General features: G+C 38.0%; 1 protein-coding gene across 1 annotated transcript in view; it reads right to left on the bottom strand.

The window, feature by feature from the left end:
* The window catches only part of CARNMT1 (carnosine N-methyltransferase 1), a gene marked incomplete in the record, with an annotated part of 44,959 nt that overhangs the window by 8,971 nt on the left and 23,621 nt on the right, over positions 1-12,367 (bottom strand). The window contains 3 exon segments of the mRNA XM_006155327.3: positions 6,426-6,539; positions 9,683-9,861; positions 11,008-11,148. Of these exon segments, the coding sequence (XP_006155389.2) occupies positions 6,426-6,539; positions 9,683-9,861; positions 11,008-11,148 (434 nt within the window).

Below are 12,367 nucleotides of genomic sequence, written 5' to 3'. Positions count from 1 at the left end.
TCTCGCCCCCCCCCCAAAAAAAAAGAAACAATGCAGGCAAGGAAAGAATGGGAAGTGTTAAGTGAAAAACAATTTCAACCAAGATTACTATACCCTGCAAGATTATCCTTCCTATGGGGAAAAAAAAGATACAACCATTCTCAGGTAAACAAAGTCTAAAAGAATTTACCAACTCCAGGCCAGCTCTTCAAGAAGTTGTGAAGGGAGCGTTTTACCAGGAAAACTAAAGACAGACACACAAAAATAAGAGAACAAAAAGCAACTAAGAAAATGGCTAATTTAATGATAGGAACAAGTCCAGAAATATCTATAATAACGTTGAATGTTAATGGATTAAATTCTCTGATTAAGAGACAAAAATGTGCCTGAATAGATGAAAAAAACAAACAAACAAACAAACAAAAAAACAAACACAAATCCTCTATCTGTTGCCTACAAGAAATGCATCTCATGGATTAAGGCATACATAGACTAAAAGTGAAGGGCTGGAAAAAGGTATCCATGCAAATGTAAATTAAAAAAGGGCTGGAGTCACAATACTGATTTCAGACAAAATAGGCTTTAAGACAAAACTGTAAAAAAGAGACAAAGAAGGGCATTATATAGTAGTAAAAGGACTAATTCTTAAGAAGACATATGCTTAATACATATCTATGTGCCCAACTCAGGATCACCCAAAAACATGAAGGAAAGACTGCTAGATGCAAATGTAAATTAAAAAAGGGCTGGAGTCACAATACTGATTTCAGACAAAATAGGCTTTAAGACAAAACTGTAAAAAAGAGACAAAGAAGGGCATTATATAGTAGTAAAAGGACTAATTCTTAAGAAGACATATGCTTAATACATATCTATGTGCCCAACTCAGGATCACCCAAAAACATGAAGGAAAGACTGCTAGATTTAAAAGGAGAGAGAGGTTGCAACACCATTGGGGATCTCAACACCCCATTATCTCCTTTAGACAGATCTTCTAGACAAAGACTAAGCCAAAAGATACAGGATATAAATGATGCCATAAGTCAAATGTACTTGATATCTACAGAACTTTCCACCCTAAGACCACAAAATATACATTTTCTCACTCCTGTATGGATCCTTTTCAAAGACTGATCATATGATAGGGCACAAGTCAAGTCTTTACAGATTCAAAGGCATAGAAACTATATCCAGCATCTTCTCTGATCATGATGGAATTAAACTTGATATTAATTTCAGAAAAAAATCCTTGATAATACACAAAAATTAAACAATGTACTTCTGAATGATTTCTCAACTACTGAAGAAGACTGAAATAAAAAGATTTAGGGAAATAAATGGTAATGAGTACACAAACTTCCATAATCTAGGGAACCCGCAAAAGTAGTCATTAGAGGGAAATTCATAGCAATTAGTGCACATAAGAAAAAGATGAAAAGGTGACAAACATGACAAACTAACATCATGCCCCAGGGAACTGGAAACCTAATATATAGCCAACTGATTTTTGACAAAGAATATCAGTCAATCCAGTGGGAAAAGGAAAACCTCTTTAGCAAATAGTGCTGGAAAAACCAGGTATTCACTTGCAGAAAAATGAAACTGGACCCCAATCTTTCACCATTAACAGAAATTGACTCAAAATGAGTCAAAGATATAAACCTACGACCTCAAACTGTAAAACTACTGGTAGAAAACACTGGGGAAGCTCTAGGAGACATTAGGGTAGTCAAATATTTTTTTAAGTAAGCCTTTCTAAGACTTATTGCACAGGCAATAATCCCAGAAATAGACAAATGGTATTACATCAGATTAAGAAGCTTCTGCACAGTAAAAGACATAGTAATTAGTGTGAATCGACAAACCTCAGAATGGGAGAATATTTTTGTAAACTATGCCTCAGATAAGGGACTGATAACCAGAATTCACAGTAAACAAGCAGCTTACCCAATTAAAAGATGGGAAAATGAGCTGAACAAAAAACAAACTTCTAAAGACATATGACCAGCCAAAAAGCGTATGAAAAAGTGCTCAACATCCCTCATCATAAACAAGATGCAGATTAAAACCACAGTGAAATAGCACCTAATCCCTGTCAGAATGGTGAAGATTCAAAATATAAAAAATATAAAAATGGTTAAGTTTTGACAGAGTTGTGGTGAAAGGGGAACTCTCCTACACTGTTGGTGAGAAGGCAAATTATTCCAGCCACTGTGGAGAACAAGATGGAGGTTCCTCAAAGACCTACAAACTGAACTACCATATGATCCAGCAATTCCACTCCTGGGTGTAATTTACCCAAAGAACAAGAATGCTCAGTTGGAAAAGTGCTTGCACATTAATGTTTACTGTGGCATTATTCACGATGGCTAAGATATGGAACCATCCCAAATGTACACGAACAGACCAAAGGATTGAAAAAGTGTGGCACATATACTCTATGGAATATTATTCAGCCATAAAAAATAAGACCCTGGCATTTGATAGAAAGTTGATTAATATGGAAGATTTATTGCTGAATGAAGCAAGTCAGGCTATGAAAGAGAGACACTGTATGTAACCACTTGACATATACTGACTATCCACACTCTATGGTAGATACTAAAAGATTGGAGGGCATAAAAGCATTGAAAATAGTTATGGACACTGGCAACAGTGTGGAAGGAGGTTGGGAGAGGGGAAGAGAATAGGAAAGAAAATTAGGGAGAAAAATGGAGAAATAAGACATTTGTGGAACACAGAAATGGTTTATTACTTGTTGATGACGATGTGTATAGTATTCTTAACTGGACTGGTCTGAGGTATACTTCATGTTAGTTAAATTCTCTCTGTAAGTTACATGATGTGTAGTGATTGAGTGTATAAAAAAATAATAAAAATTTAAAAAAAAGAAGTATAGAGGTTAAATTGGCAAGTTAGTAAGAAATTACCAGAAACCCAGAAGTAAATCTAGATGTGATTTTTGGCCAGAGGTATTTGACTACTCAGATGCCAAGGATCTGCAATTTGATAAACTCTTTGAACAATTTTGCCCCACAGTGGATGATTTCTGATGTCTAAAGACATTTGTGGTCATCTGGAAGGTAGAGATCAGGGACACTGTTCACACTATTAACCAGCCTATGATGTACAGGGCAAACCCCTGCTAGTAAGGAACTTTAAGGGATACAACTTTTAGTTGATCTCAGAAAGAGGTTGCAGAGAGAAGCAGGTGGGATGATAATGGTCAATAATAAAGTTTCAGAGAGGAAAAATAAGCTCTGATGTTCTACTATACAAGAGGGTGAATGTAGTTAATAATAATATATACTTAAAAATACCAGAAAAGAGAACTTTGACTGTTCTCCCAATGAGGAAAGGATGAATGTTGTGATAATGAGGTGATAAGTATACTAATTATGCTGATTTGATCATTACCTAGCATATACACATTTTGGAGCATTATACTGTGGCCCATAAATATACACAATCATTGTATGGCCCTTCTATACTTTTATATTGATGGATGGATATGGTTAGGCAAAACAAGGGTATTTTGGACTGAATGCTTATGTTGTCCACCCACTCCCCCACTGGCCAAGTTCCCAAATTCAAATGTTAAAACCCTCATCCCCAGTGTATCTGAAGGCAGGGCATGCAAGGCTGTAATTAGGACTACATGAGATCGTATGACAGAGGTCCCTCAAAAAGCTAGAACTAGAACTACCTTAAAATCCCAGTAATCCCGCTACTGGGTATAAAGTCAAAGAATAAGAAGTCAAAATGTGGAAGAGACAGTCTGCATTTCCGTGTTTACTATATCATTCAGAAAAGCTACAATATGGAATCAATTTAAGTGCCCAACAACTGATGACTGGACAAAGAAAATGTAATATACACAGAATAGAATATTATTTGGTTGTGAAAAAGAACAAATTCGTGACATTGGAGGCAAAATTGGTGAATATGGCAGAAATAACACTAAATAAAACAAGCCTGACTGCACAGGAGTGGAGTGCAGTGATGTATACCAGAATCTAGAGAGGGGTGTGGAGCAGGGGTGGAGAGATATAGGATAACAGAAACGAGAGTACATGTAAACAAGTGGACCACATTGCAGAATAGTACAGCACAGTAAAGAATGTTGGTGACAGGACCAGCAAGTGATGTGGTGGTTAGGCTCTGGACTCCCACATGACTGACCGTGGTCTCAGTCCAGGACCTGGTGACCTGCTTTCTCATTTTCCCTCTACGTCTCCCTTTCTCTCTCTGTTGAATGCATATGTCCTATAACAAATTAAATAATAAGTAAAATCAAACAAAGTTTTTACTTCGCACACAAAGTTTATTTTGAAAATGTACATAACATGATTTTTACATCATAATAAAACAGGCCAGCTGGTGAGGGGGACATGATGTTTTGTTGTTGAACAGCCATTACTGACACTCATTCCAAGGCTTCTAACAGGATGATACTATTTTCTTGTATTACTACTACTCCAACATTGTTCTCTTGCCCACTAGTTGCCATCTCCACACATGTCTATCAACATTCATAAATGGAACAATTCCCACAATATTCCTTGGATATGTCTGCTACCATTTAATTTCAGTAACTTCTTTTCATTACGTTTTTCATGTTGGGAGGATGAGCTTTGCTCATGGTACTTGCTCGGCAGGCTTACAGATGCCTTTGAAAGGAATTCTTGGCCTCCTCAAGTTCCCGAGGGCAGACCTGACATTTTGTGTCTTATACCTTCTTTTTTTTAAAGAAAATGTTGGTGACAATTTAACATATATTTCCGTATAACCAGTGGAGTAAACTGTGAATGTCCATAACACAAAGAAATGATAAATGTTGGGGATGGTAAATATATTTATTTACTTACTAGATTTGATTACTGCACCCTGTATATATGCACTGAGAAACCACACTGTACCCCACAAAGATGTATAACTATTACCTATAAAGCAGAAATTACAATAAAATTTTTTAAAAGAGACAGAAAGGGTAGGTAACAGAATTGGCTGTTATACACTAAACCCACCCTAGGTTAGGGACTCAAACAATGTATATCTGTCCTTCTGTGTAGTATAATGACCCACATCTTGAAAATCTTTATATTCTAGGCTTAACATTTTTCTGAGCATAAATTATCTCATGAAAAAAAAAGTACTTTATCTTGATATTATTACTGTACTCCCTTTATTTAAAAGGGGAAAAAAATGGCATTTTCCTTCACACTCTCAAGGGAAAGGACCATGTCATTCATAATCATCATTTAGTTTCTAGCACTAAGCAGTATGATACAGTAAGAGGTTTTTTTGCATGTATCAATTTTTTTAATTGCCAAAGGATGCGTGCATTCTCCAGAGAAAGAGATAGAAAGAGGAAAGGAAGGGAAGAAAGCACCCCTCAATGGGCAATGCTGCACAATCTCTTCTCCTTTCTGTTGGGCTTTGGAGTGCATGCACACACCACACACACAGGCATTTTTTCTTTTTCTTTCTTTAAGATTTATTGATTTTACTTATCAATATTTTTATGTTTTAATTTGTCACAGGGCATGTGTGCTCATCAGAGAGACAGAGAGGGAAAGTGAGAAAGCAAGCTGCCCGCTATGGGACTTGATTCATGGCCAGTCATGTGGGAGTCCAGTACCTTACCAACAGGCCACCTACTAGCTCGCCAGGCTTTTTTCAAGCCACCAGGCCTGAGATTTGAACCACATCAGCCATGTGAGATCTGGCTCCCTTAACCACTAGGCCACGAACTGGCGCTCTCTCTCTCTCTCTTTCTATTTTTTTAAATAATTTTTATTTAACTTTATTTATTTATTTTTAATTTGACCAGAGAGGGACAGAGCGAGAGAAAGAGGGAGCGAATGTGAGAAAGCAAGCCACCAGGTCTGGGACTCAAACTGTGGTTGGCTATGTGGGAGTCCAGTGCCGTTAACCGCCATGCCACCTGCTGGCCCTGGCTCTATATTCTTTCTTTAATTTGAGGTAATCACAAAAGTTATTACACCTACTCTTTCCTCAGTATATGGGTGTACTTGGCAGAGCAAGTCTATGGGAAAAGTAAAAATCTTTCCCCCAACTGCTTCATTATAGAAGGAAAAAAAGAACACTTCCTTCCTAACAGAATAGACTGCTGACACAGTGGAGTAGGAGATAGGGAAGAGGAGTCAATGATTACCTACTGCCAGATTAATAATAGATATATTATGAAATCATGATTGTTGTGAGACTGACCTAACTAGGAATATGCAATTTGGGGGTTCCCTGCTTTTAGAAGCATCATGGCTAGGGTACAGCCTCAAAGAAACTGCAGAGATTTCAAAATGCATACAACATAATCCTAACAACTTTCATGAACATTTGGCACTGCAAAGTTGCTAAATGTGAAATACCTGTAAGTACACAGTATTAATAGGTAAAATTTTAATAAATACCAGAGAACTTACCTAGATTTATCCAAATTCCACCTGGCTTGAGTATTTTCCATATTGTATCAATGTAATCAATTACATTGTGAGCCGTGTCTATGAAGAAACAGGTAGCAATACAATCCCAGGTATCTAGTCAAGAAAAATCAAATTACTGTATCTTTAAACTTGTCATTTACCTTTAGAGAGTATTAATATTTCATTTAACTGCAGGGATAGAGAAGCTCAGTTCTTTGTTCAACACTATAATTTAGATAACCAAATAACCAGTCGTAGGAGACACATTTTTTTTTTTTTTAAGGTTTTTGTCACAGGGCATATGTGCTCACTGGAGAGAGACAGACAGTGAGAGGGAAAGTAAGAAATTACCTCCCAAGCGTTTGGCCACCCAACAATCCCTTCTTTTCTAGTCTCCTCTCAGGATTTTGGGCATGCACGCACACACACCCAGTGTGATTTTCAAGCCATTGGGTTTGGACTTGAATCACGGTCGGCCATGTGGGATAAAAAACCTTAACCATCATGCTATTTGCTGGCTCTGAGACTTAAACTCATTAATGTTTTATCAATAACTGATAATGAATTTGCAAATCATTTTTGGTTGGTTACACATATCACTATGTATCACTACTAAATAACATTTCTGAGTTTTACCATCTATTCAAGTTCTAGCCTTCATTTACAACTAGTTGAGATGAAATAAATCATCTGACTATTAAACGATGGTTTTAATCAGGGTTAATCACCAGGTTTCCAGCGTTCCTGGCAGGTTTCTGAAAGACTGCACATACTTGTTGCCAAATGAGAAATGAATGACATTAAAACACCTAAAACATCCACAACTTCCAATATTCACTGTGAATACTGGCACGCAGGAGAGAATACTTTTGCCTCCTGAAAGCTGTGGCCTGGCACAGGGACAGAGACAGACCTGAAGACGGCATCTGCACAAATGCTGGTACAAGACAGACATCTGAAGCCCTCTGTGATCTACCTTCACATCTGCTCTCAAAACCTGCTTCAGAAGAAAGGGATTTCTACTCTAAGCAATATTTTCCATTATTTCGCTACTTCTTTGAGACCTTACTCTGTAACTTATTCCCAGTACCTCACATTTTCCATTTTTCCTTTATTATCTTCAAGGTACAGTTTATCCCATCTCAGGGTTCAGGAGGAAAGAACAAAAACTTTCTACATTGTGAAAATAAATAAAGAAACAAAGGGTCTTCAAAAAGTTCATAGAAACATATTATGAAAAATCTATGTACTGATTTCAAAATTTTTCATATCATAATAAACATACTTTGATTCTGCTACAAACATTTTGAAATCCTCTTATAAAAACTTGTTATTACACCCATGCTCCAAGCCCTCTAACAGTTCCCCCTCTCTCTAAGTACAATTTAAAGTCTTTGCTATGGTCTATGAGTTTATCTCACCAGTTCTCTCCCGGCTGATGCCCCACCACTGTGCCCAAGGCTTACAACACCCCAGCTCCTCCCTGAGATGAACAAATATTCTCTCTACCCCTAATCCTCTCTCCTTGCCACTTCCTCTGTCTGCAACATTTCCCCCTGAACATGGGAATGATTTGCCTCTTTACTCTTTTAAGGTTGTGTGCTTGCCATTTTTTCTTTTAAATTTCTACTCTGAAGACAGGTCTTCCCAGGCCAGCAGGTGGTGTAGTGGTTAAGGCACTAAACTACGGTTCGAGTCCTGGACCTGGCGGCATGAAAATCACACCAGGCATGTGTGCATGCATGCATGCTAAAATCCCAGGAGATGAATGGAGTAGAAGGGATTGTGGCATGGCCATTGTCTCTGTGGGGTGTTTTCACACCTTCCCTTTCACTGTCTCTGTCTCGCTCTGGCAAGCATATGTACTCCGTGGCAATAAAAGACAGGCCGTCCCTGCCAAAATAGCAGCCCTTCCCCAGTCACTCTGTATCCTCCTATTCTGCCTTATTTTTCTTCCTCACAATATTTTATTTACTTGTTATTGTCTCTTTTTCCTAGTTGTCTCTTGTGAAAGACTTAGTGTTGCTCTCTGGTCTCTGGCATGTAGCAGACTTGCTGCTTAACATGCTCTTGTTGATCCCAGCACCCCATTTTGTTTTTTACTGCCATCCCCTCTCCTCTTTCTCTATTGCCATTCTCTCCCTCTAATGCCTAGCTCAAATTCTTCAAAAGTTAGCCAGGCTAAAGCCCAAACTTCAGAGCCTGATTATAAAGGTCCTCCTTAATTATGGGAACCAGCAGTTAGTGTAATGGCTATATCGCTGGACTCCCACGTAGTTGACCGTGGTTCACGTCCTGGACCCGGTGGCTTAAACCTCATGCCGGGCGCGTGTGCGTGCGCGCCCAAGATCCCAAGAGGAGAATGGAGGAGAAAGGGATTGTGGCGTGACCATCCCCTCTGGGGGGTGATTTCTCGCTTTCTGTCTCTATGTCTCTCTCTGTCTGTCTGGCGAGCGCACGTGCCCTATAGCGAAAACCTCTCAAAAAAAAAAAAAAAAGGTCCTCCATAATTAGAACCAGTTCAGTTCTTCTGATTAAATCTTCTCTTCCTTTGCCAGTCCAACTGTGCTGCCATCCCCAATTACCTCATTCATGTGTGTGTTTGTACCTCTGCCCGCCTCGAACGCCACTCCTCCTCATCCTTGAAGTCAGTCACTGTTCGAAGCTCCCCTCTCACACTAACCTATGCCTCTATTGCATTCATTGTTCATCTGAACTTTATTTACATGTCATTCTGTATCCCCTCTACCTGCCATATTCTTCTTCCTTTCAATATTAAACCCAACAGACTCTACATTTCTTGACTGGAGGGATCTTATCCTTCTACATATTTTCTATAATTGTCTTATGTATAACCTTGAAAATAATCCTAAAATGTCACAGAAATTAATGTATCCTACCACCAAAATAAGGAATTAACAACTTTGGCTTAGGATAAAACTAGCTCATTAAATTTAGGATAAAGGATAAATCTTTTAAAATACTTGCTTTAAGCTTATTGCATTCTGGGGGCCAGCAGATGGCATAATTGTTATGTTGCTGGACTCCTATATAGTGTGGTTCAAGTTCCCAGACCCAGTGACTTGTGCATGTGTGCCCAAAATCCCGAGAGGAGAATGGAGGAAAAGGGATTGTGGTGTGGCCATTCCCCCCCTGGGGGTAATTTCTCACTCCGTCTCTGTCTTTCTGGTGAGTGCACACACCTGATAGCAAAAATCTCTCTCTAAAAATAAAAAAAAGTAATAAAGTAAACTTACTGCATTCTGAATAAATCTCCTGAAAATCTCCTGCTGTCATAGAAAAGTTAGAACCAGGAGGAAGACTGTGAGGGTCAACATCAGGGAAAAAGATGGGTCGAATTTGATCAGCAGATCTCCGGTTATTGCTAAACTGATGGATCCAAGGATAAAGTTTGTATTTATTAATTTCAGAACATCTGCAAAATATGAGCATAAAATTCAGTGTTAACTAAACATTTTAGTAAGAGAGTCTACTCCAAATAGTAAAATATAATCTGTGTGACTAGAAGTTTCTGTATATAACTCAATACTCAAGTGTCAGGACTATACCCCACCAAATTATCTTAAATGTACATATACATGGAGAAGAGCAACCAATCATGGATTAAGGACAGAAAAAGAGAAAGTAAATTCAGGGATATTTATGTGTTTTTTAAAAATGGTATTGGTTTCAACTAAAACAGTTTGCTACCTATTTTAATTATTTTTGTACGATCCTCTTTTTTCCCTTCTAAACCCTCTAAAACTCACACTGCCATCTGAGACAATATATAATTTAAGTAAGATAGCTATTTTTTTTTCTGTAACACACATCATCTAGCTTTAAAAAAAAAAATCTTAGTCTAGCTGGTGGCGTTGTAGTTTAGGCAGCTGGATCTCAGTTCGAGTCCTGAACCTAGCAGCATGAAATCATGCCAGCAGTGTATATATGTGTGTCCGAAATTCAGAGACAAAAATGAAGAAGGGATTGAGGCCTGGCCATCCCCCCTCAGGGGGTGTGCTTTCTTACTTTCCCTTCTCTCTCCCTTCCTCTTTCTCTGGCGAGCTCATGCAGCCCATAGTAATACTAAAACAAAACAAGACAAAAAATCCTTTTCATTACCTTCTAAGAGGCCACAAAAAGTTCTTAGAGATCTTGACACTCGTGAGCATTCTTGGCCTTTTTTTAAAGAACTTGATTAAGGAAAGTAAGTTATGATTGCTCAACTATTGTAAATTCTTATTCTACTAGAGGAACAAAGGAGTGAGGAAGTTTAGAAATAATGAGAAAATGCTCGTTCTTGGATCACACTAAGTCCTGAAGATTCTCTACAGAAATCCCTTCGGTTTCATGAAATGTCCACTTTCTGAAAAGTCACTTGCCCCATCTGTTTCTGTTAACTGGACAGTGGGCTCAGATGGTAATCTGTGTAAGCATTTTGATTTTAACGTAAGAAACATTTATGACATACTTTATAATCAAACACTATGTACTTATCTTGAAATTCAGAACTGTTCAAAAAATAGGTAAGTCAATCTGATTCTGAGAAATTACTATTTCCAGCAAAAAATAAATTAAATACCTGTTGAGTACAAAGTTGGAAGAAAAGAGCATAAAAAAACTCCATTCATTTCCTTGACAAGCATAACCTAGCATAGCTATTTCCCAGGCCAGTCTTCCTAGTCCAGCACCAGGTACCAGAATATTTACTTTAGAAGGATCCCTGAAATGAAATAAGGCAATTATGTCCAACCCCTCAAAGGAAAAAAAAAGAGAAAGACAAAATCCACATTAATAGCTAAAATCTTAGATACTCTATTCATTAAGAATAAGCTAAGGTTCTAACCTCTTAAAATTGAGAAATACTTCTACATATAAATAAGGAATACAAGATATATATGTCCAGATACTAGGTGAAGATTTTTATCACCTCAAACTATTTTTTAGGGAAAAAAAAAATCATCTTACATCTGAAGACTTCTGAACTCACATTACTAATTGCTATTGCCTGAACTATTTTAGGAAGAAAAACTATTCCACGGGACTCCAATTACATAACTTTATCTCTAAAATTGTACATGTAATACAATGATTTGTATAACTAAACAGATTAAATATATGTAAATTTTAGTGTGTCTGGTATAGCTCTAAAACCTGACATGTTTCAGTTGGCAAAAGAAATGGGAGTGGGGGTGGAATACTTTTCATGGGGAAAATGATGGCAAACACTGTACCACGGTGGAGGCTCGTGACTGAACGGACTTCCCAGACTAGCATCACACTGCCAACACACAGTTGCTGCGTTGGGAGATCTGTCATTCTACTTTCAAACCACTAAAAGCCTTAGCAAACACAAAGTAAAGACTTTTCTCAGGAATTCTAGCGATCAGTATAATCCCAACAAAACTAAAATGGCATTCTTAAAGCAAATTACAGGAAAATGTCTATCTTCAGGTGGCATCAGGTAAGAAGGAATTTCACTACTGTATTACCTAAATTTGGTTCACAAATCAGATCCACTATCTAAATCTACTCCTACTTATACATTTTTATCTTTAGAGCTACATGGTCTTTGCTGGCAGGTGGCACAGTGGTTATGGCACTAGATTCCCACATGGCTGACTGGTTTGAGCCCCAGACTTGGCGACTTGCTTTCTCACTGTCCCTCTCTCTGGTAAGCATATGTGCCCTATAGCAAATTTAAAAATAATAATAACATTAAATAAAAGTAATTCTGGGAAAAAAAAACACAAAACACCTAGATGGTCTTGTCTAGTCAGTGGCACAGTGGTTAAGGCATTGGATTCCCACAAGACAGACTGCAGTTTGATTCTTGGACCCAGTGGCTTGAAACTCACATAGGGCATATGTGCGTGCCTGCCTAAAATCTTGAGAATGGAGAATAAGGGATGTGGCATGGCCATACCCCCAAGGGATGATTT

The sequence above is a fragment of the Tupaia chinensis genome, unplaced genomic scaffold (assembly GCF_000334495.1).
Source record: "Tupaia chinensis unplaced genomic scaffold, TupChi_1.0 Scaffold000447_1, whole genome shotgun sequence".
Classification (NCBI taxonomy): domain Eukaryota; kingdom Metazoa; phylum Chordata; class Mammalia; order Scandentia; family Tupaiidae; genus Tupaia; species Tupaia belangeri.
Note: the sequence above shows the minus strand (reverse complement) of the source record. Positions and strands in the feature narration are given on the sequence as shown.